Source organism: Anomalospiza imberbis, chromosome 25 (genome assembly GCF_031753505.1).
Source record: "Anomalospiza imberbis isolate Cuckoo-Finch-1a 21T00152 chromosome 25, ASM3175350v1, whole genome shotgun sequence".
NCBI classification, from domain to species: domain Eukaryota; kingdom Metazoa; phylum Chordata; class Aves; order Passeriformes; family Viduidae; genus Anomalospiza; species Anomalospiza imberbis.
In genome coordinates this window covers 5,450,255-5,469,731 of record NC_089705.1, presented here as the reverse complement: position 1 = coordinate 5,469,731, position 19,477 = coordinate 5,450,255, and the positions used below count along the sequence as shown (strand labels likewise).

The window sequence follows — 19,477 nt, the reverse complement described above, 5'->3', positions numbered from 1 at the left end:
GTCACTCCCAGCCTGCCTGTACCAGGAGCAGGGGACAGGACAGGTCAGTCCCCAAGGGATATTTTCCCAGTGGAGATGCTGGAGGGGAAGAGCTTCAGGAGCTTTCTTCTCCAGCATCCCGCCACCCCGTGCTCAGCACGAGCTTGCCCCTTGCCGAAATGACCGTGCCCAGGAGCCACCAGGATTTGGGGTCCACTGAGCCATGTCCCCCCACCCCGCTCCGGAAAGGGGGCGAGGGCACACTCACACACTGACCATTGCTCCGGCTGTCCCCGAGCTCCCCCTCCAAGCCCGGCCCTCCACAGCGAGCCTGAGGCCACCATCAGAGGGTGACACCGTGGTCCCACCAGCTCCTGTGCCCTTGGCCGGCCGGTCGCTGCCGTACCCCGAGGAGCTCCGGGCCGCGCTGCCGCTGAAGGAGGACGGGCTGCGGGAAGCGGGCAGCCCGTGACCATCTCCCTCCCCGGCCCCCGACGACGGCAAGCCCGAGCTTCTCCCCACGCTGGGGTTTTCCAGCTGATCCACCATGGGGGACGGCGTAGACAGCTCGGACACGGTGCCCGGCTCTGCTGCGGAGGAGCACGTCCAGGCGGCGCCGGAGCTGGGATCATCACTGCCTCCTTTCCCCCAGGCATCCAGGGCACTGGCGGCCTCCGGCTCCCGGCCGGGCGCTGGCTCCTCGCCGGACGCGGCGCTGGCCGGGGACAGGAGTCCCCCCACACGGCCATCGGTCCCTGCGCGCAGCGGCAGCAGCACGGCCCGGCAGCTGCCGCTCCTCTGCAGCTCGACCAGCCGGCTCACCGCCTTCTCGCAGTCCTTCTCGGCCGGGTTCTCCAGCAGGCGGGCGATGACGGTGGTGCCTTCCTCCCGGGAAGCTCCCGCCACACCCGGCCGCTGCGGCTCCAGCACCAGGCGCGCTTTCTGCACCTCCCCCTGGAAGCGCTCCTTCACCTGCACGATGATCCCGGGGTGCAGCGCCGCCGGCTCGGGGTCCCCGCCGCGGGGCCGGCTGCCGGAGGGCTCCTCTCCTCCCTCCTGCCGAGGGGCTGCCTTCGACTTGGGCGCCTCCTCATCCTCGGCCACCTCCAGCGCCGGGGGCTCCTCCTGCGGGGCTGCCTCCGGCATCGCTCTCCTCTTCCCTCTCCGCCTCCGTTTGAAGCGCACCCTTTTTTTGGGAGACAGCGGTGCCTTCCCCACCGCTTTTTCCTTCTGCTCTTTAACGCAGCCCAGCGAATTCCCCATCTCCTCCTGCTCGGTGCCGGCAGGAACGCAGCTGAGCGAGTCGCCGGCTCCCGAATAAATCCCAAGCCGGGCTTCATCGGATCAAACGCCCGGCGCGCAGCGCTCCGCGCACTGCCCCTTGTCGCCGTCCCCTCCCGCCAGCCCTGCCGCCACCGCCGCCGCTCCAGACAGCCATCTTACAGCCTGGGCGCTGCGAGAAGACAAATTCAAAGCATCTCACTGCAGTTCAGAAATCACTTGACCTAAAAGCAGAGGGAGCGGGGATTGGCTGCGGCGTCCTTCTCTCCAAATATGAGGTAATTGGAGCACGGCCCTTGCCAACACAAACAGGGAGCAGGAATCAGGCAGCGGAGCGAGGAGGGGAGTGGGAGAGGGTGGGGAAGACGGGGATAAAACACAAAACCTAAGGAAGGTTGGCAAAGGTAGAATAAAGGAAGGGGTGGGAGAGAAATGGGAAGGAAAAAAAAAAAAAAAAAAAGCAGGGAGGAGTCAGAGTGACTCTGCATGCTCGCCAGCCGGCTCCGCAGGGCTGTTTCTCTCCGGTTCGGAAGGTTTGCTCCTTAATTCTTAATTCCGGGAGCCCCAAAAGCCCAACTCGTGTGCTCACGCTGCTGCCAGGCTCACCCAGTTTGGGGCACAGAGGTGCCCTGGAGACCCAGCATCGCTCCAGGGAGCCGCGGTCGGAGGGTCCCAGCAGGAACGGGAGCGGGATGCTGCCCAGCCCAGTCCGGCCCCAGTCCTGCCTCTCTCCTGTGGCTCCTGCCCCAAGCGCTGCCCAGGGCAGGGGTTTGAGGAGCATGGAGCACCCCAACTCTGCCTGCCAGCTCAGAGGGACCAGGGCAGGGTAACACGCACCAAAAGTGGGGGTGAGACAAAAACTGGGGAGTAGGGGGCATAAAGATGGGGGGACTGAGCTCAGCCCCAGAAAGCAGGGAAACATTCAGTGAGGAAATGCTCAACGGGGAAACGCTCAACGGGGAGTAATCCAGAAGATGACTAAGGGAAACCAGTGACCACAAGAGCTCCCAGGGCACGGGGAAAAGCCCCCAGAGCAGCAGAGCACCCCCCTCATCCTCACCACACGAGAGCTGGCAGAGCCTGAGCTCCACACCAGCACCATCCCACCCCAAACCTCTCCCGGGGCTCTCCCAGCCGCCTGCCCCCAGGCAGCAGCACTGGGACACGGGAGATTAAGAGGTTCACAATGGAGCTACAACCCCAGAAAAAATCCCGTTAGCGCAGCCGGAGACGCGCAGGCTCGCCAGCACCGCCCTGCTCCCGTGTCACCCCACGCCAGGGTGGCAGTGTCCCCTCCCAGCCAGGCATGGAGGGGACCCAGGACCTCCTGATGTCCCTCTCCTGCAACAGAGGATGCACCAGGGCTGGTTGACCACAAGGACAGCAGGGACAAGATGCCACAGCCAGGGCCCCACCGGAGATGATGGTGACTCATCAGCATCCAGAGCCTGCTCAACCCCGGCTGCTTCCCAGGGCCAAAGCCTGGGAAGAGCCTCGTCAGCAGCCTTACACCCAGCTCAGCCCCATGCTCCCCCCAAAAGCCTCTCCCTGAGGCACTGCCCATCCTCCAAAAGATCCAGTCTTCCAGTGCAATTTTCCCTAAAGCTAGCACTACTCCTGTCTGGAAGATGCCAGCAGGAATAAAGCAGGGAGCTGGGATACAGCAGATCCCGCAGGCTCAGGCCCACAGAGCTGATGCCACATGGCCAACGAGCTGCTGACAGCAGCACTGCCCAGCAAACCCCAAATGCCAGCTCACTGATGGCCACATGTCACCCCCCTGAAGCCATCAGAGCTACAATTGGATCATTTGAAGCTACTAAAGACCCAAACTCGCTTTTCCAAGAGCAGCTCTAGCACACAATTTCTGGAGTCCCCGGTCAAGGCACTTCTCCCATCCCTGTGCTGTCACCCAGCTGACACATTCCATCCCAGTGAAAACTTCTGTGGCTGCACTGACCACCCAAAGGGCCGGGAGTGCCTTGGGATAACAGCCTGTGGCCCCTTCCAAATTTGCTCTTCTCCTCCAGAGACTCCAGCTGAGCAAACAGCCACGGCCAACAACCCCAGGAGGCCACGGCACACAACCCATCATTAATGATTTCATTATGCAAATGACGAGGGGAGGCTGTTGCTGTTCTCCCAGCGTGGTCTCCATGACACTGCCATGAACCTCCAGACCCATCCATGTGCTGACATCTCCATGGAAAATGCAGAAAACAAGGATTCCACTGCCCCGGAGAGACAAGGCGCTCCCGATGCCCGCCCCGCGTCCTCCGGCGAGAAAATTCCATGTCCTACCTGGAAGTGGAGGATGATGGTCCAGATGAGCCCCAGGGTGAGCTTGGGGTTGCCATCTGTGATGTCATCATTGCGGATATTCACCAGTTTCACCTGGAAAAAAGGCAAACAGGGTTCAAGTTTCTCCATCAGCCTCACCCGGAGAGCAGTGGGACGCGTCCCCACCGCGCTGTCCCCAGGGCCACCCCGGGCACTCCGGTGAGGAGCAGGCACACCGGAAGATCCCAGTGCTTCCCAAAGAGGCAGAGATGCCACCTCATCTCCTGGCTCGGGGAGGATTTTGCCATGTTTCCAGCACTCTCCATCCAGAAGTGCTTTCCCAGCACTTAATGGCTTTAGTTCAGCTCACAGAGCAGCGTCCCCGAAGCCCTGAGCACTGGTGCATAATTGAACAGCTACAGACCACAGAGAGTGGGGAAAAGGGGATGACCAAGCTTTAACTCCAGCCTGGGCTCAAACCCAAGCTCTAATGAAGGCAGGAACACCCTCAGTCCTCCCCTGGGGGAGTCCCCTCTCCCCAGCACTCCACGGGACCCCACGGATCATTCCCTGGCAGGAGTGTCTGGGGTAAGGCATCCCAGCAAGGCCACCACACTTCAAAGGGAAAAGCTGTTTCATCCAAGTGGAGAAACAAGTTCCCCAGAGCCCTTGGCAAAATGTCTCTATCAAGGAGCTGAGGAGGAGGAGGAGGGGGGCTGGAAGCAGCTCACCCTCCCTGGAGTAGGGAATGTGCTCAAATTTATTCCATGCCCTCAGGCCAGCAGCGAGGGAGAGAAGTCTCTGCTTCAGCATGAACTGGTACCATTTATCATCATCATCACCTTGGCATATCTGGGAGCATCACGGTGGGGAGAACCTGACCCAACAGGCAGAACAGGACACCCAGCCCCTGGGGCTGTGGGGGTTCCACCTGCAGAGCCAACAAGTCTCAGGATGCTCCGGGCAGGACCTGCCCAGGGCTGTGCAGCTTGGCACTGAGGGGCTAGCAGCTCCCAAAAGCCTGGTGGAGAGAGCCTGTCCTCCAAAAACAGAGGGATAATAAGCCCATGCTGATATCCAGAGGAGTGGTGCCACACAGTGCCAGCCCCGAGGTCAAGGCTGCGTGGGCTGGGAAGAGCCAGCTGCCACATCACCCCAAAAGTTGGTGGGAAGGCACAGACGTGCCACAGCCACCCATCCCCACAGCAGGGATCTGCCAGGGAGCCCCAGGGGAGCCTTTTGGGGTGCAGAAGTGACATTTGCCAACCCCTTCTCAGAGCTGGCGTCAGGCCCCTTTTTCACAGTGGTTTTTGTGTGCAGGGGTGGTTTCCAGAGGCACAACACCCACAGGGAAAAATCCCCCTGAAATCCATCCTCCATCAGCACCACAGAGACAGGCACACCCCAGCACAGGCTGCTTCTTGACTCCTTCCAAAGCCTCAGACAAGACAAAGAATGCACAAACCACCCAGCTCTGCTGGAGGAGCTTTTATCAGCCCTCACCTGTCGCTGCTTCAGGAAATCCAGGGCAATCTGCACGTTCTGCAGGCGGTGGAAGCGCATCCGCCCCTTCTCACGCGGCTGCAAGAGACAGGCAGCAGTTTTAGGTCAGGCTCGTGGGGCTGGGCTGGCAGCACCCCACATGCACAGTGACCCCCCTGGGAGGTGTCAGCGTGCTGCTGTGACCCCCTGTGCCCCCACACATCCTGCTCTACCTTGTTCTGGAGTAAATAAGGTCATTGCTATGCACAACCCTGCTGGGAGAAGGTTAAAATGCCCTGCTGGGAGATGGAGGTGGGAAGATGCTGAGATCCGGACCTCTGCTGAGGCCCTGAGGGTCTGGGTGCAGGCCTGGCTCAGCCTCTGAGACCCCAGGGCAGGATCTTGCCCAGCTCATGGACAGACAGACAAGCTGGGAAGAGGGCTCAGCAAAGAGGTGGACTCAAACAGGTACAGAGTCCAATCTGTCCAGGTGGAAGCAGAGGCAGGACAGGGGGAGTCAGGACAGGGGGACTCAGGACAGGGGGACTCAGGACTGCAGGTCCCCACTGATGGCAGAGGAACCCTGACCTCAGCACCAGCCCCTCCAGCTCTTCCCATACCTGGCAGGGGCTGCTGCTCCAGGTACCTCTGAATCCCCTGGGATGAATCCCCTGAATCCCCTGGGAAGGGGCACATGAGACACCCTGGGTCTTGCCCATCTCTGCTGAAGTTGAGGGATTTCCAGAGGTTTCCATCAGCTGAGCCACAGCCAGGGAAAGTGGATGGGAGGCTTTGAGTCAGCAGGAGCGGGAAGAGCAACACCCAAACCAAACCCCAGCCTCAAGATGAGGAACCACCAGGATGTTCACAGAATCAGAGGAGCTTTGGGTAGGAAAGGACCTTAAAGACCATCTCATTCCAACCATGGTGGGGGAACACACCCTACAGCCACGTTCTGAACTGCTGGGACACCCCAAGTGCTCCGAGTCCCCTTCCTTTTCCAGCCTGAAGGGAAGAGCTGTCCCAGCAAGGGAAGAGCTGTCTTTCCAAGGGGAAAAGCTGTCCCAGCAAGGGAAGAGCTGTCTTTCCAAGGGGAAAAGCTGTCCCAGCAAGGGAAGAGCTGTCTTTCCAAGGGGAAAAGCTGTCCCAGCAAGGGAAGAGCTGTCTTTCCAAGGGGAAAAGCTGTCCCAGCAAGGGAAGAGCTGTCTTTCCAAGGGGAAAAGCTGTCCCAGCAAGGGAAGAGCTGTCTTTCCAAGGGGAAAAGCTGTCCCAGCAAGGGAAGAGCTGTCTTTCCAAGGGGAAAAGCTGTCCCAGCAAGGGAAGAGCTGTCTTTCCAAGGGGAAAAGCTGTCCCAGCAAGGGAAGAGCTGTCTTTCCAAGGGGAAAAGCTGTCCCAGCAAGGGAAGAGCTGTCTTTCCAAGGGGAAAAGCTGTCCCAGCAAGGGAAGAGCTGTCTTCCCAAGGGGAAAAGCTGTCCCAGCAAGGGAAGAACTGTCTTCCCAAGGGGAAAAGCTGTCCCAGCAAGGGAAGAGCTGTCTTCCCAAGGGGAAAAGCTGTCCCAGCAAGGGAAGAACTGTCTTCCCAAGGGGAAAAGCTGTCCCAGCAAGGGGAAAAGCTCCAGGGCTGCAGGGGACAATGGGGAAGGTGCTACAGCCCTCTCCAGGGAGGTGACACTGCACAAGGGCATCATCACCCCGAGCACAGGGGCTGAAAAACACATCTGGGCACATTTTGGGGTCTGACCCTCACCTGGGGCTGTGCTGTGCTCGCTCCCACCCCCAGTCCCATGCAGGATCCCAGAAGGTGCCTGTGTCCGGAGCCTGTCCATGCAGTGCCAGGTGTGCAGCCCTCACAGCGGCCCCGAGCGGCGTGCAGGACCCGTCCCTGTCCCCTCCCGCCCCGTGGAGGGGACACATGCTGGCACAGCGGGTGGGTGGCGTGCCCTGCCTGCAGGCTGACCCCGCAGTGCGCACACAGAGACAATCCAGACCCCGGGAACACAGCCCTTGCTCCAGCAGAGCACCCGGGCTGGGTTTTATCCCAAACCCCGCTGGGATGGCACTGGATGATCTGGTGGCACTGCCAGGGAGCTGCTGAGGCCGGGGCAGGCTCGACCTACTTCTTCATCATCATCATCTTCCTCCTCCTCGCTGCTCGCACGGCACCAGGCCGGCGCTGTCACCAGGCGAAGGCTCCGCTGAGCTGGTGGCTCTACGGGCTAAGGAGGATGGGGAGGGTGGCACGGCAGGGACACAGAATGGAAACCAAAATGTGACACCCAGGCACGAGGAGAAACGGAGGAAAAAAAAAAAAAATAAATGACAGCAACAGCACGGGGTGAAGGAGGCTGGGTCTCCAGAACAAAGAAAAATTCCCAGCACTGGAATTTCCTCCTGATTTTGGAAGCTGAGGAGCAGGAAGCTGTCTGGATCACAAGTAGAGTGATCCAAGTTTTCAGCCCCCACAAAATCCGATTTGGCGGCTCCGGAGGGTACGGAGGGACGTAGGAGATCTTTGCCCAGATCCTATTTTTGGGGGGAACTAAAATAATTCCTGCTGTGCTACGGCAATCGGGATCTTCCCAGAGCTGAGGGAATGTGTCAGTCAGAGAGGGAAGAGGAGGAGGAGGAAGGAGGGGGAACTCTACGATGCTCCAGGCACCAATGACTGCTACAAATCCAGGAGCTGAGCATGAGGCAGGAGTGTCACATCTGAGATAAACTGCTGGGCACGCTGCCACAGAAGCAGTTTTTGGTCAAATTCTGCTGTTATCCATGATTTTAAATATGGAGCCACACCTGGAAGGTGAAGGTGTGCAAAACTTGGCAAGAAGAGGGCATTACCCAAGGCACCATAATCAGGTGAGAGACCAGCCTGGGGAAGAGGGGTTTGAGTAAAAATAGATAAATAAAAAATACAGAGATAAATATAATAGTAAATAATAATATTCATGATAATAAAAGAAACAATGACAGACATTTGAAACTGAAACCATGGGGTGAGAAAAGACAGCTGATGGCTGGGGGTGAAGGGGAGCAGGGAGAGGATGGAGGGGGTTTAGGGGGACTCCAGAATCCCTGCCCAGCCCTGGGGACTCACCAGCTTCACTCCTGACAGCACTTCCAGGAGGGAGATGAGGTTGTGACCATCTCTCAGGTCTTCATAGAGGTCATTGATGTGCTTGCGCACCTGGGGACGGGAAAAGCCATCAGTGATGCCAAAATCATCACCAGGGCAAACAAAATGATCACCAGGAAAAGCAGCCTCCCCCTTCCCAAACGGCCTGGCAGAAGCTGCTGCCAATTTCACACACAAAATCCAACCGTGACACCATCTGTAGCCCAGGTAACCCCGCGATACTGCAGGAAGGGCAGCCCCTCCTGAATTTAACTTCTCACATTCCTCACAGCCCCTCCCAAAACACAGCTGCCACCTGGCAGCAGAGCAGCTTTGCATGGGCACCAGGTGCAGCCGCTCCTCCCCCAACACCCAGACCTTGTCCTGGGGTTTTACCCCCTTGGGAATCCCCGGATGTTTTCCCCCAGCAGCTTCAAGATTTTTCTCTGTTTTCCCCTCCTCTGCAAGGTTTAGGAAGCAGCCAAAAGCTTGGCACAGAGCTTTGCAAAGCTGGCAGGAAAACACAGCTGGGACACCTAGTGCTCAAACCATTTTTATTCCCTCCTTTTTTTTTTTTTTTTTTTTTTTTTTTTTTGGCAAATGGAGAATTAATTAAAACCCACCAGCATTAACCAAGAAAGCAGGAGGCACCTCGTGGTGCCATGTTAATCCTGCTTAATAAACTTTGGGTCTTGCCTCCATCCTGGAGCATCCTTCAAAGGACAAAAATGCACCTTTTTCCTGGCAAGGGAGTGTGAGGGGAGATTCGGGATCCCCTCCTTTCCTCCAGGACGCACAAGCCTCGTGTTAAACAAGGATCAGGTGCCCAGGAGGGAAAGGTAATAAAAGAGCTGAGTGGTGATGCTACAGTGCCCTCCAAAGGCTCCAGCACATTTCCAGCACATCCTGCTCTGCTCTGACTCATAGGAACACTCAAAACAAACAGTCCTGGCACAAAAAAAAACCCTTAAAAACCATTAAAAAGGCATTTATCTGCCAGTCCCGAGCTGCAACAGACAGGGAGATGGTCACTCCGGTGGCTTTATAACAAAATCCGTGACTCTTACCTTCATCAAGTGTTTATTGACCCATTTAGTGAAGGTTTTCTTTTGGACTCTGTCCCGTTCATCTGTCAAAAGGAGACAAAGGCAGCTCTTGGTCAGTGGTTCTCATGCAGAAAAACTCAAACGACTTTGAAATGACGGGAAGAGACAGAGGGATCGCCGGCGGTGCCAGCACGGATCCCAGGCGGGCACAGGGAACAGAGGCAGCTTATTCAGGGAATGCTGCGGGATGGGGCCGCTCACGCGGCTCCAGCATGCCCCCCCGGGCAGGGAAATGCGGGTCAGAACAAAATACACCGTGTTTTTACTGGTGAGAATGAGGAGATCTAACGAAAGCAGCGTGGATGACTGGGCCAGGTACCACCGGCAGCACCGACTGAACGCCCGGAATTCATCCCCTCCGTGCCCCCCCACCTCCCCCCGAGGCAGCACAGGGGGGTTTGCCCAATTTTAGGAGGGTGTCCCCCTCCCCTGCCCACTCCCGGAAGGCTCTAGGGTGTTACATAAACCCCCAGATGTCCCGTAACAGGTCCTGGCCGGGCACACCAATTAGCAGCTTATTCTGCCACTGTATTTTAGGTTCATTGGATTGCCAGGATTTAATGTTTATTTCTGTCCCACAGCTCAGCCCCGGCCGGACACTGGGAGCTCTGAGTGCTGCCAGGACAGGGTGACAATGTGGGTGTCATCCCCAGGGGGTCCCAGCCCCCAGGGGTGGCAGGGGGACGGGATGGGAGGTTTGTGGTGAGGCCAAGCAGCGATGGGGGAGCTGTAGGCAGGCTTTTTGCTCCATGAAAAAATAATATCAGAGGAAAAACACAGGCAAACAGGCGAAAGGAGATGGTCCCACAGGGCAGGGGGGACCCACTCAGCTCCCCAGGCAGCGAGGGGGGCTCAGGGCAGCCCTGGCAGCCAGTCCTGTGTCCAGCAGGATTTTAACAACATCATCTTGGAGCACAGAGAGATCCCCAGCACCAACCCATGGCACACAGCCCTGAGCACTGCATCTCCAGCCCACAGGACCCCATGGATATTTCAGTAAAGACGAGCCCTGCTCACCCAAAACTCATCTCTGACATCAGGATCTACCAGGCAGCCACACCCCTTGCCTTGGTTTCAAGTCAAAAATGGAGAAAAAGGAGAAAACCAACATCTCCCAGGCCAAGCTCCCCAGGACAGCCCCAGAACACCCTCCTGGGGTGGCGAGGGTCGCTGGGGGTCCCTGCACAGCCCCAGGGACCCTCGGGTAAACCTCCCGATGTCTCCATCCGCGCAGATTGGAAAGCACCACCCAACGTTCTTCCTCTTCCTCACCCACCCTGCGGCTTCCCCTCCGAAAGCGCACGTGGCACAGGGTGACACAAGAAGTGTCACCTCCCTGTGCCCCACTCCGTCCCCAGGCCACGGCACGGAACCAGGTGCCACAAACCACCCGTAGGCTGAGCCACATCCACCCTCACTTCCCACCCCGCCAGGCTCCAGCCTTGGCACGGCTTCGCAGGAGCCTCGGAGCCGCCGCCTGGCACCGCCGGCCATAGGAACTGTGTCACTGCCACGTGTTTTTAGGGATTTTCCTTCTCCAGACCCCTCCAGAGCCGCAGTGTCGCGTCCCTTCCCAGCTCCGGTGTCCACTCGGGATGGATGAAGCCCGTGTGCCCGGGCAGGGGGTACTAACCGATGCAGCACATCCGGCACACCAGGCAGGCGCTGAGCCGCCTCTTCTCCCCGGAGAGAAGCCGCCTCTCCATCGCCCCGGCCCGGGATGGCGAGCGCTGGTCCCGGCAAAGCGGCAGCACCTGGGGAAGGGTCTCCCGGCGGCACCTCCCGCTCGCCGACCTCGACCCCGGCGGGTGTGGACGGATGAGTTCTGGGCCACAGCTCCTCCCACCGAGCCACTTCCTACCCCCGGTGCCCCCGGCGCGGGCAGCGGCCGTTCCTCCTCCGCGGCATCGCCACCAACCTCGCACCGTTCCCGGCTCCTCCGGGCGCTCCCAGCTCTGCAAAACCCTCACCAGCCGGCAGAGCAGCTTGGAACAGTCCCAGCAGCGAAGGGCAGAGCCGCTGCTCCGTCCGGCACGTGGGGACGAAGCGATGCCGAGCGCGGCGCGGCTCCCGCAGCCCAAAGCCCGGCGGGACCGGGATGCGGGCACAGGCTCGTCCCGCAGAGCCGGGCACTGCCCGCTGGCCGGCTCTTGGCTTGTTTTTCCTCGTCTTGTTTTCCAGTTAATTGCACCAGGGCCAGCAGGGACAATGCCGGGCTGTTCTCCGCGCTCCCGCCCGCCCGCCCGCGGCTTCTGCCCAAATCATGTCCCCGGTCCCAGCGCCGGAGCCGGGACGCGGCCCCGCTCGGCACGTGGGGAGATAACGGGGGCCGCCTTATCACCGCCTCTCTTCCTCTTCTTCTAAATATAATCCCCCTGCAGCCCTTCTGCCGGCTGCTGCCCCGGCCTGGAGGGCGAGAGGAGCCGGGCTGCTGCCCCGGGGAGGTGGGAGAGCGTCCCCGAGCATCGCACGGAGCACGCGGGGACAGAGGATGGATGTCACCATGGATGTCACCGGGTCCCACACGGACAGTCGGCAGCCAGCCACCTCCAGCGCTGCATCCCAGAGGTGCTCACAGCCCAGAGGCTCCTCCACGAGATCCCTCTTCCCATGTCCCGCAGAAATTGGGGGTTTTCCTCCGTTTTTTATTTGCCCTGACTCACTTCCTCCGGGTGGTTCCCGGGCTCTAACCAGATTAAACCTCCCCAGCCCTGGACCCGTGCTATCAGCTGAGCTAATAATAATGCTGGTTACTGCTTACTAACAATATTAAGGCATTGCAAGCTTATCTCTGCCCAGCTAATCTTTACCAGAGTCACCCTGACAAATAATTTGTTGCAATCCCCCCCATGCTCGTCCTCTCCCTGGTCTAGCAGAGGTTTGCTGGCCCCAGCCACCCAAAAACCACCCTGTCACCATCCAGGGACATTCAGCAGAGGCACGGCAGGCAGGTAGGGAAGGGACAGAGGGGGAAAGGAAAGGAAAACCTTTCCCACTCCAAAGACAAGCTGGTGGCAGGAAAAGGGACTGCAGCGCCTCGGGTCCCTCCCACACAGGGCATGGAGCAAGGGCTGGTGGCAGTGACACAGGGAACGTCAGCAGCAAACAGAGACCATCAGCCTCTGCAGGACCACACGTGGTTTAATTCCCTCCCCACCTGCTCTCCCAACATTGCTCATCAGAGCTCACGGCATCCCCAAAAACGGGGATCCCAAAGGAACCAGGGCGCTGTAGCACAAATCCCCCACAGAGGCCCAAGGGGCATTGGTGGCTGCACAAGGGGAAGGTGAGGCTTGGGGGCTTTCCTCTGCTACTGAACTCACCTAGTGAAAGGAAACAGGGAAAACCATCCTGCCCCACAGCTGCTGAGGCATCAGCTGAGCACAGAAAGAAAAACTCCCACTCAGCATCCCCAGGCACTTTCCATCGTCACAGGGATGGCTCCCACAGGTGCTGGGTGCCAGAGAACCCCCCCAGCACCACCACAACGCCCTGCACAGACAATTCCCTCCCTGTCTGCCTGCAGCAGCCTCTGTCCTGGCAGCCTGCCTGTCCCCAGCAGCTCCCAACACGTCCAGCCAGGAGCTGTTGCTCCCCCCCAGATCTCTCCTCCATCATCACCGGCCTTGCTCGCTGTCACTCTCCATCCCTGTGTGCCTCCTCCTGCCTCAGGCTGCTGCCAGAGTCCAGCCCCAGCCCCAGGAACCAGCGGGATAAAAGGTGCCTGGCAGGCACCATCCCTAATCCCAACCCTGCCTTGGCAGCATCCATCCCACCGACACCCGGTGCTCCCTGGCGTGGCCTTTTGCCATCCTTGGGAGGAGACCAGGGGGTTTCATGTTGCCCACCAGCTCCTGGAATAAAGTTGGGAAGTGGCTCTCAAACTTTCTCCTGCTGTTAAATCCAGAGGAACACAGGAGACATCAGACAGGGCACTGATCTCACAGAGATCTCGAGGATAGGTCCAAGCCCACGCTCAGTGTGAAAGTGGGATTAAACAACTGTGGGGTAAAGGAGGGGTTGGTTACTTTAAAAAGCCAACAACTCCAAATTTTTAAGCATTGAAACCCAGAGTTTTCCCTTCAAAACAAGCAAATAACGAGAATGTGCAGGGGGCTTTTTGAACCTGGCACTTTTGAGAGGGGGGGAATATGCAAAAAAAAAAAAATCTGGCTGGCTGAGGAGCACAAGGTATTTAAAACATGCTGGCTGCCAACTTGAGAGCTGACATAATCCATCATGACAACAGAGCCAACAGGGCAGGATTTACAGAGCCTTTCACCCAGGGAGAGGAAACGGAGCCTGATTCAGCCTGGAAGAATGCACAAGAGATACCTGCGGTGGAAAAGTATCCAACACCCGGATATTTAATGAGGGAGACACCTGAGATGTGGTGATGCAAAGGAGAGCAGGGCAGATGCTCAGCAGAGCTGGCTGAGCGTCACAGACCAAAAAAACCTGCTGCAAAATGATTCTGGTCTTCCAGGATTGGGCTTTACCTGCCCTTTTCTGGGGAAAAGTAGCGGAAAAACCCAGGTTTTGAATGTAATGCTGCTTGCAACACTGACTCCAGGATTTTTGCCAAAAGAGGTGGATTTGGGGGAGGGGGAAACATCCCTCCAAGTAGGATGAAGCAGCAGGTCAGCATGGGGAAGAGACAGTCCAGTTGGGAAGCATCTAGGAGGCCCCCAAATGGAGCCAAGAACATCACTGGACAACACTGCCCAGCCATGGAGATTAATGAAGTGGACAGGTCAGCAGGAGGAACTGCAGCAAGGCTGGGTTTAGTGGGTGACAGGGTGCATTGTGCACGACGTGTTTGTGCAATTCCCTCGCAACCTCCCTCTCCCAGTAGCTCAGAGGGAGAAAGGAAGAAGTGTATCCCAAAGCAGCATCCAGGGAAAAGTCTGTGCTGCACAGTCCCGCCCCTTCGCATGGAAAAAGGGAAAGAAAAGAGGGAATCGGTCATGGACGCGGGGAAAGGGCCCCATGCGGAGGCACCGGCGAGAACAAGCACGGCTGGAAAGAAAGAGCGAGGAATCAAAACAAACAGATCCCAAGGGGAAGAGGTCGGGACGGAGAAGGCGTTACCAAGTCCTGGTCTGGGGCCTGGAGCTATCCCACAGCCCTGTAACGAATCCTTGCCCTCCTCGAGCAGTCATGTGCGGGCCCTATTTTGGGAAACTGAGGCAGGGTCAGCCCCAGCTGCTCGGAGAGGCCGTGCCAGCTCCAGGAGAAGCTCCCAGGGCCGCGTCTTGCCGGTGCCGGGAGCTGACGGAGACGCCGCTGTCACGGAGAGGGTTGGGAGCCACCGGGGCAGAAGCGGGAGGCAGAACCCAGCCACGTGTCGGGGGATCGTGCCAGACAAAAAAGCAGCCTCATCCACCCCATCCCAGTCACCCCCAGCCCCACACAGGCCGGGAACGGGTGGTGAGGCCACATTTAGGCTCTCAGACCTCTGTCCCCCCTCCCTATTCGGGTTCAGAGCCCACTGAGGGCTCCCCGTTGCCGTGTCCTCCTCCCTCCTCCCCACAGCCACGCCTGTCCCTGTCCCTGTCGCTGCCACGGCTCCTGGGGAGGGAAAACAATCCGTGCCCCGGTCGTGCCGGCCATCTTAGAGCTCCGTGCCCCCCCGAACACCCCCACCTTCCCTGCCCCTACCTTCCCTGCTCCGGCTCCTCCAGTACAGGACGCCGGCGATGCCCAGGACGTGGCTCAGGACAAAGGCAGCGGGTGGCAGATAGGAGCTCTCCGAAAGAGGCATCGCTTCCTATTCCCGGCCCTTCATCCCAAGCCTGGCTCCGACTTTCCTGCTCCTGCTGGAGCCCGGCATCGCCGGCGGGGGGTGAGGGGATGGGGGGCTCAGCCGCTGCCTGGAGAAACTTCCAAAACTTCCAAAACTTCCCGCCTGCGGCTCTGCCCGCAGCCGGCTGCGTCCTGCGGCGTCCCCGGAGCTGGCGGGGCTCGGGACAGCCAGCGCCGCTGGGACGGGGAGATTTGGGAGCTCCGAGAGGGGGCGGGTAAAGGGAGAAAAAGCGAGCGTCAGGCCGGCTCTAACATCTTTGCTCGGAGTTCTCGCGGCCAAACTTCGTTGTCGTCCCCCCCTCCGCTTGGTGGGGAGAGACGTCATCTCCTCAATATCCATTCCCAGCCCCGCCGGGAAGGAGCCGCAGCCGAGGGGATATCGGCGGCAGCAGCTGCCATGGCGGCATCGCCACAACGTCCCCGGACCCACCGGGGCTTTGGGACAGGCACAAAAGCTCAGTTCCTCCCCCCACGATGGGGGACAGTCAGCAGCGTCCCCTGCCAGCAGGCAGCCGGAGGTGCCAAGCGCAGCCGGGAGCGGCTGGGACGCGGAGGCAGCACTTCCATGGGCTCCCGGGGTACTCGGGATCCAGCCAGCAGTGCCTGCCCGCAGGAAACTCTGCCCAGCAAGGGGCTGAAAGCAACGGTGATAAAATTTGGCCTTCTGGGGGCTGAGGACCACAAGCACATCCCCATCATCACCCTCCCTGGATGCTCTGGATAACGGAAGAACATTCCCCCATGAGGAAACACCCCAAAAGATGCTCTAACAGCAGAGGTTTGTGCACTTCCCCACCCTTCCCGTGGCTGGGTGTCCCGCTTGCCCTCAGCGTGGCAGATTTTGCAGCCCGGCCCCATTTACCAGCGGTTTGCACCGTGTTGGGAGTTACTCAGAGTTTCGGTTCTTTTCGGAAACGCTTCCGCTGCCGGCGGTGCCAGGAACGGCACGGGGAAACCGAGAGCAGCCAGTGCCTGCCCGGCCCCTCGCCCGTTGTAACCACAAGCAAACGGGGTGGGGAGGCTCCCACAAAGCCTGGATTGATCCCACAGCCCCTCACACAGCACTGCCAGCTCCGGAGGGAGAAACTGGCTCCTGGATAGAGGTTATACGGAATTAAAGGCTCATTTTTCGCCGTTCCCGTCTCCCAAAGGCTCAGACAAGAAGGGGTTGTTCTGCTGGGGGCTCAGGGGAGTTGTTCAGGTGAGGGTGGCACAGAGCAGAGCTGCAGAGCATCGGCCTGGCTCAGGATTTACTGCTGGGAGAGCCAGGAACCCCAATCAGGATTTACTGACCAGGAGATGCAGCATCAGATGCCATCCCACAACTCCTGCTCCACATTTGGGAAACCCCATGAGGCCCGGGGTTTCATCCAGGTGCAAACAGATATTTATATTATATTTACAACCCTGAGCAGCACCCCAAACCCAACAGCCACCAACTAGTCAGGCACACAAAGAAAACCATATCAAGCAAAACCTGATAGACCCAAACCCTGCCTGAAACATTCCAAAACCTGGCACAGGGTGCCCAGAGAAGCTGGGGCTGCCCCTGGATCCCTGGAAGTGTCCAAGGCCAGGTTGGACAGGGCTTGGAGCACCCTGGGATGGTGGAAGGTGTCCCTGCCCATGGCAGGGGGGATGGAATGATGGAATGAGATGATCTCTGAGGTGCCTTCCATGCAACCATCCCATGATCCTATGATTGCACCGTTCCCTGGGGTTCCTGCAACCCCCACATCTTTTGGGACAACGAGATGGGTGATAAAAAAATACAGAATTACCCCGGGGCTCGGCGCTGTTGCAATATATTCTCCAGAGCTCCATCCCTGCCTGGATGAAAAATATCCTGGCATAGTTTTCCTCCAAAGACGTCTGCTTTCTGTTAAAGCTGCAGGAGGAATGACCCACCACGAGGCAGGCACGAGGCCACCATAAATGGGCCCGTGGTCCAACCTGAGAGGGGCAAAGAGCCTCCTGCAAGGCAGATGAGAGCTGGTGACGTGATAGAGCTGGGATGTGCCAGCGGAAAAGGGTCCTGGAAGCAGGAGCTGGTTTCCCACATCCCCTCACCCCAGCTGCAACCATGGGGGCTCAGCTGCTCTTGGGCTTCCCCGGGTGTTTCCTGCACAGAGGGGATGATAAAATGCACTGAGAGCTGCCAGCTGCTCCAGCTGGAGAAGGCTTTGGGTGAAATAAATTCTTAAAATATATATAATTGTATGTAAATGTATGTTTTTATTTCTTTTTACACATATAACTATAATTTGATGGAATCGCAGAATGCCCTGACTTGGAAAAGACCCACAAGGATCACCAAGCCCAACTTTTGAATATATTTATATAAATGTATACTTATATCAATACATTCCTCTGCTGCATCAGGACATCCTGGGGATTCCTGTGATCCCAAATTCCTCCAGCCCAGTTTAACACCATCACCCCACTTTCCCCACTTCAGGAAGCTGATAGGGCAGGAAGGAGGTGGCTGACCCGGGGTGTCAGGAGCCGGGTTTTGGGGTGACTCTGCCAGCCTCTGGGGATCACCCAGCCCCGGATGCAGCCACCAGCCCCCACACCCCCCTCTCCCTGCCATGGAAACCACCCTGAGCACCCAAAACACAAACAGCTCATTTTTAGTTCCTTGCAGGGCGGCTTTGCCCAGAAAGGAAAGGGGTGGGGGAGAGGACACATCTCCCGCCCGCGCAGGAATTTGGGGAGAGGAGAGGCCCTGCCCTCCCACAGGGGGGTCCCCACCTGGCAGGGCACCCCCCTTGTTTAACAGGCAGCATTTTGCACCACCCAGGAGGGTGGCACCCCAGCACTGCCCCCACCTGGGTTTAGGGTACCCCCTGGGGGAGCAGGGGGGACGCGGATCCCGGATCCCCTCGCTCCAGCTTCTGTCCAGCCCGGAGCTGAGTCATGCCAAGCTTTGGGTGTCCTGGGCTGTTCCTCCCCCCTCCATGTGCCTCCCCAGTGAGTAATGCTCAGGCGACAGAGATCAGCTCCCAGCTCAGCTCCCGGCTCCGGCATCTCCTTATATGACCGGAGAAGCTGCCGGGCAGCGTCACACGGGAGCGGGGCACAGCCCCCGTGTCCTGGCACCACTCAGGGCATGGAGACACCCTGGCATCGGTGTGGGCAAAGCCACTGGGGTGCTCCTTCATCCCCTGGGTGCTGTGGCCTCGCAGAAGGCAGCAAAGGGTCCGTGATCTCCGGCCAGGGCCGCGTGTCCCAGCCCGGGGAGGTGGCAGCCAGGTGGCACTGTGGAAACGCTGGAGTGGGCATCGCTGTGACAGAGCCAGAGCTGGCACCCGGCAGCACTGAGCCGGGGTGAAGCATCGCTCCGGGGCTGCCTGCACCCCGCCGTGCCCGGGTGGGTGAGGGTGCTGCCAGTGCCCCCCAGCCAAGCCCAGCAAAGCCCCCCTCCACTGCCTGCAGCAGGAAAAACTGGACTTGGGAGCAGCTGGGAGTGCCCTGGAGGGCTTCTCTGCCCCAAAGGGTCATCGGGGTCACCCCACCCTGCCCACGAGGCACCCCGGTTCCCACAGCAGTTAAAGGGCCTGTCCAGCAGCAGTGCTGAGCACGCACAAACTCGTGACTGCAGGACAGGAGCCAGGGTTCCTGCCCTGCTTCCTCAGCAAAGCTTTTCCCCTTTCTGTTGTTTTTTCCTCCTTTCTGGGCGCTTTAGGAGCAAATCTCAGTCGGTTACTGCAGTGGCTGAGAATCGACCAGGAGGGGAAGGAGAGTCCAGGCTTTGGATCAGGGGTGCCCTGGCAAATCAAAGCATCACCCAGGGGCAGGTGGGTCGAGGAGTCTGTCTGGGCTTCCATGGGGGCTGCATGGGGGCACAGGGCTGGAACAAACACAGTTCCTAACCCTCAGCCAGGGGATGGAGCACATGCCCCACCCCAGCGCTCAGCTGCGGTCATTCCCCCTCCGATCACATCTCTTCCCCCCTCCGCAGCATCACACCCTCCTGGCAAACCACAGCAAAGGCGGCTGCGGACGGACAGACAGACAGACAGCTCAGCAAGACACATCCCTGGCTGCCGAGCGCTGCCGCACGTGCCAGGGCACCCCGTTCTGCCGGCAAGCACGGGCAGGGCCCCGCCGGGTGCGGAGCCTCGCTCCACCCTGCCCGCGGCGCCAGGAGCCTTGGGAAAGGAAAGCCAGAACAAAGATGACGTTTCTTCTGATCCGGGCTTTCAAAAACAAGGTGGAACGAGGCAGGTCACAGCTCCCGACGCTGCCTCGGCTCCAGCTCCCGATCCCCTCCTGCTGCCGGTGAATCACCGGCCCGAGCGTGTGCGGGCACAGCCGGGGAGCCCTCGCCAGCCGGCTCCTGGCACAGCGGGCACATTCCCCACGTTCAACATTTCCTTCTGGCTTTCATCATCCCCCGGCGGCCACATTCCTGCTGGGAAGGACA

The 19,477-nt window shown here is 59.1% G+C and overlaps 1 protein-coding gene across 16 annotated transcripts in view; it reads right to left on the bottom strand.

Moving 5' to 3' along the window:
• The window catches only part of MACF1 (microtubule actin crosslinking factor 1), a 138,826-nt gene that overhangs the window by 95,891 nt on the left and 23,458 nt on the right, over positions 1–19,477 (bottom strand). For 7 of the 16 annotated variants that reach the window (XM_068172840.1, XM_068172851.1, XM_068172849.1 and 4 more), the window contains 4 exons: positions 9,205–9,266; positions 8,120–8,209; positions 5,044–5,121; positions 3,562–3,654 (listed from right to left, as the gene is read on the bottom strand). In XM_068172840.1, coding sequence (XP_068028941.1) covers positions 3,562–3,654; positions 5,044–5,121; positions 8,120–8,209; positions 9,205–9,266 — 323 coding nt within the window. Of the gene's footprint in view, positions 1–255; positions 1,522–3,561; positions 3,655–5,043; positions 5,122–8,119; positions 8,210–9,204; positions 9,267–10,876; positions 10,965–14,904; positions 15,043–19,477 lie in introns of those variants that run through there. The other 9 variants (XM_068172833.1, XM_068172838.1, XM_068172839.1 and 6 more) reach the window with 6 other exon arrangements.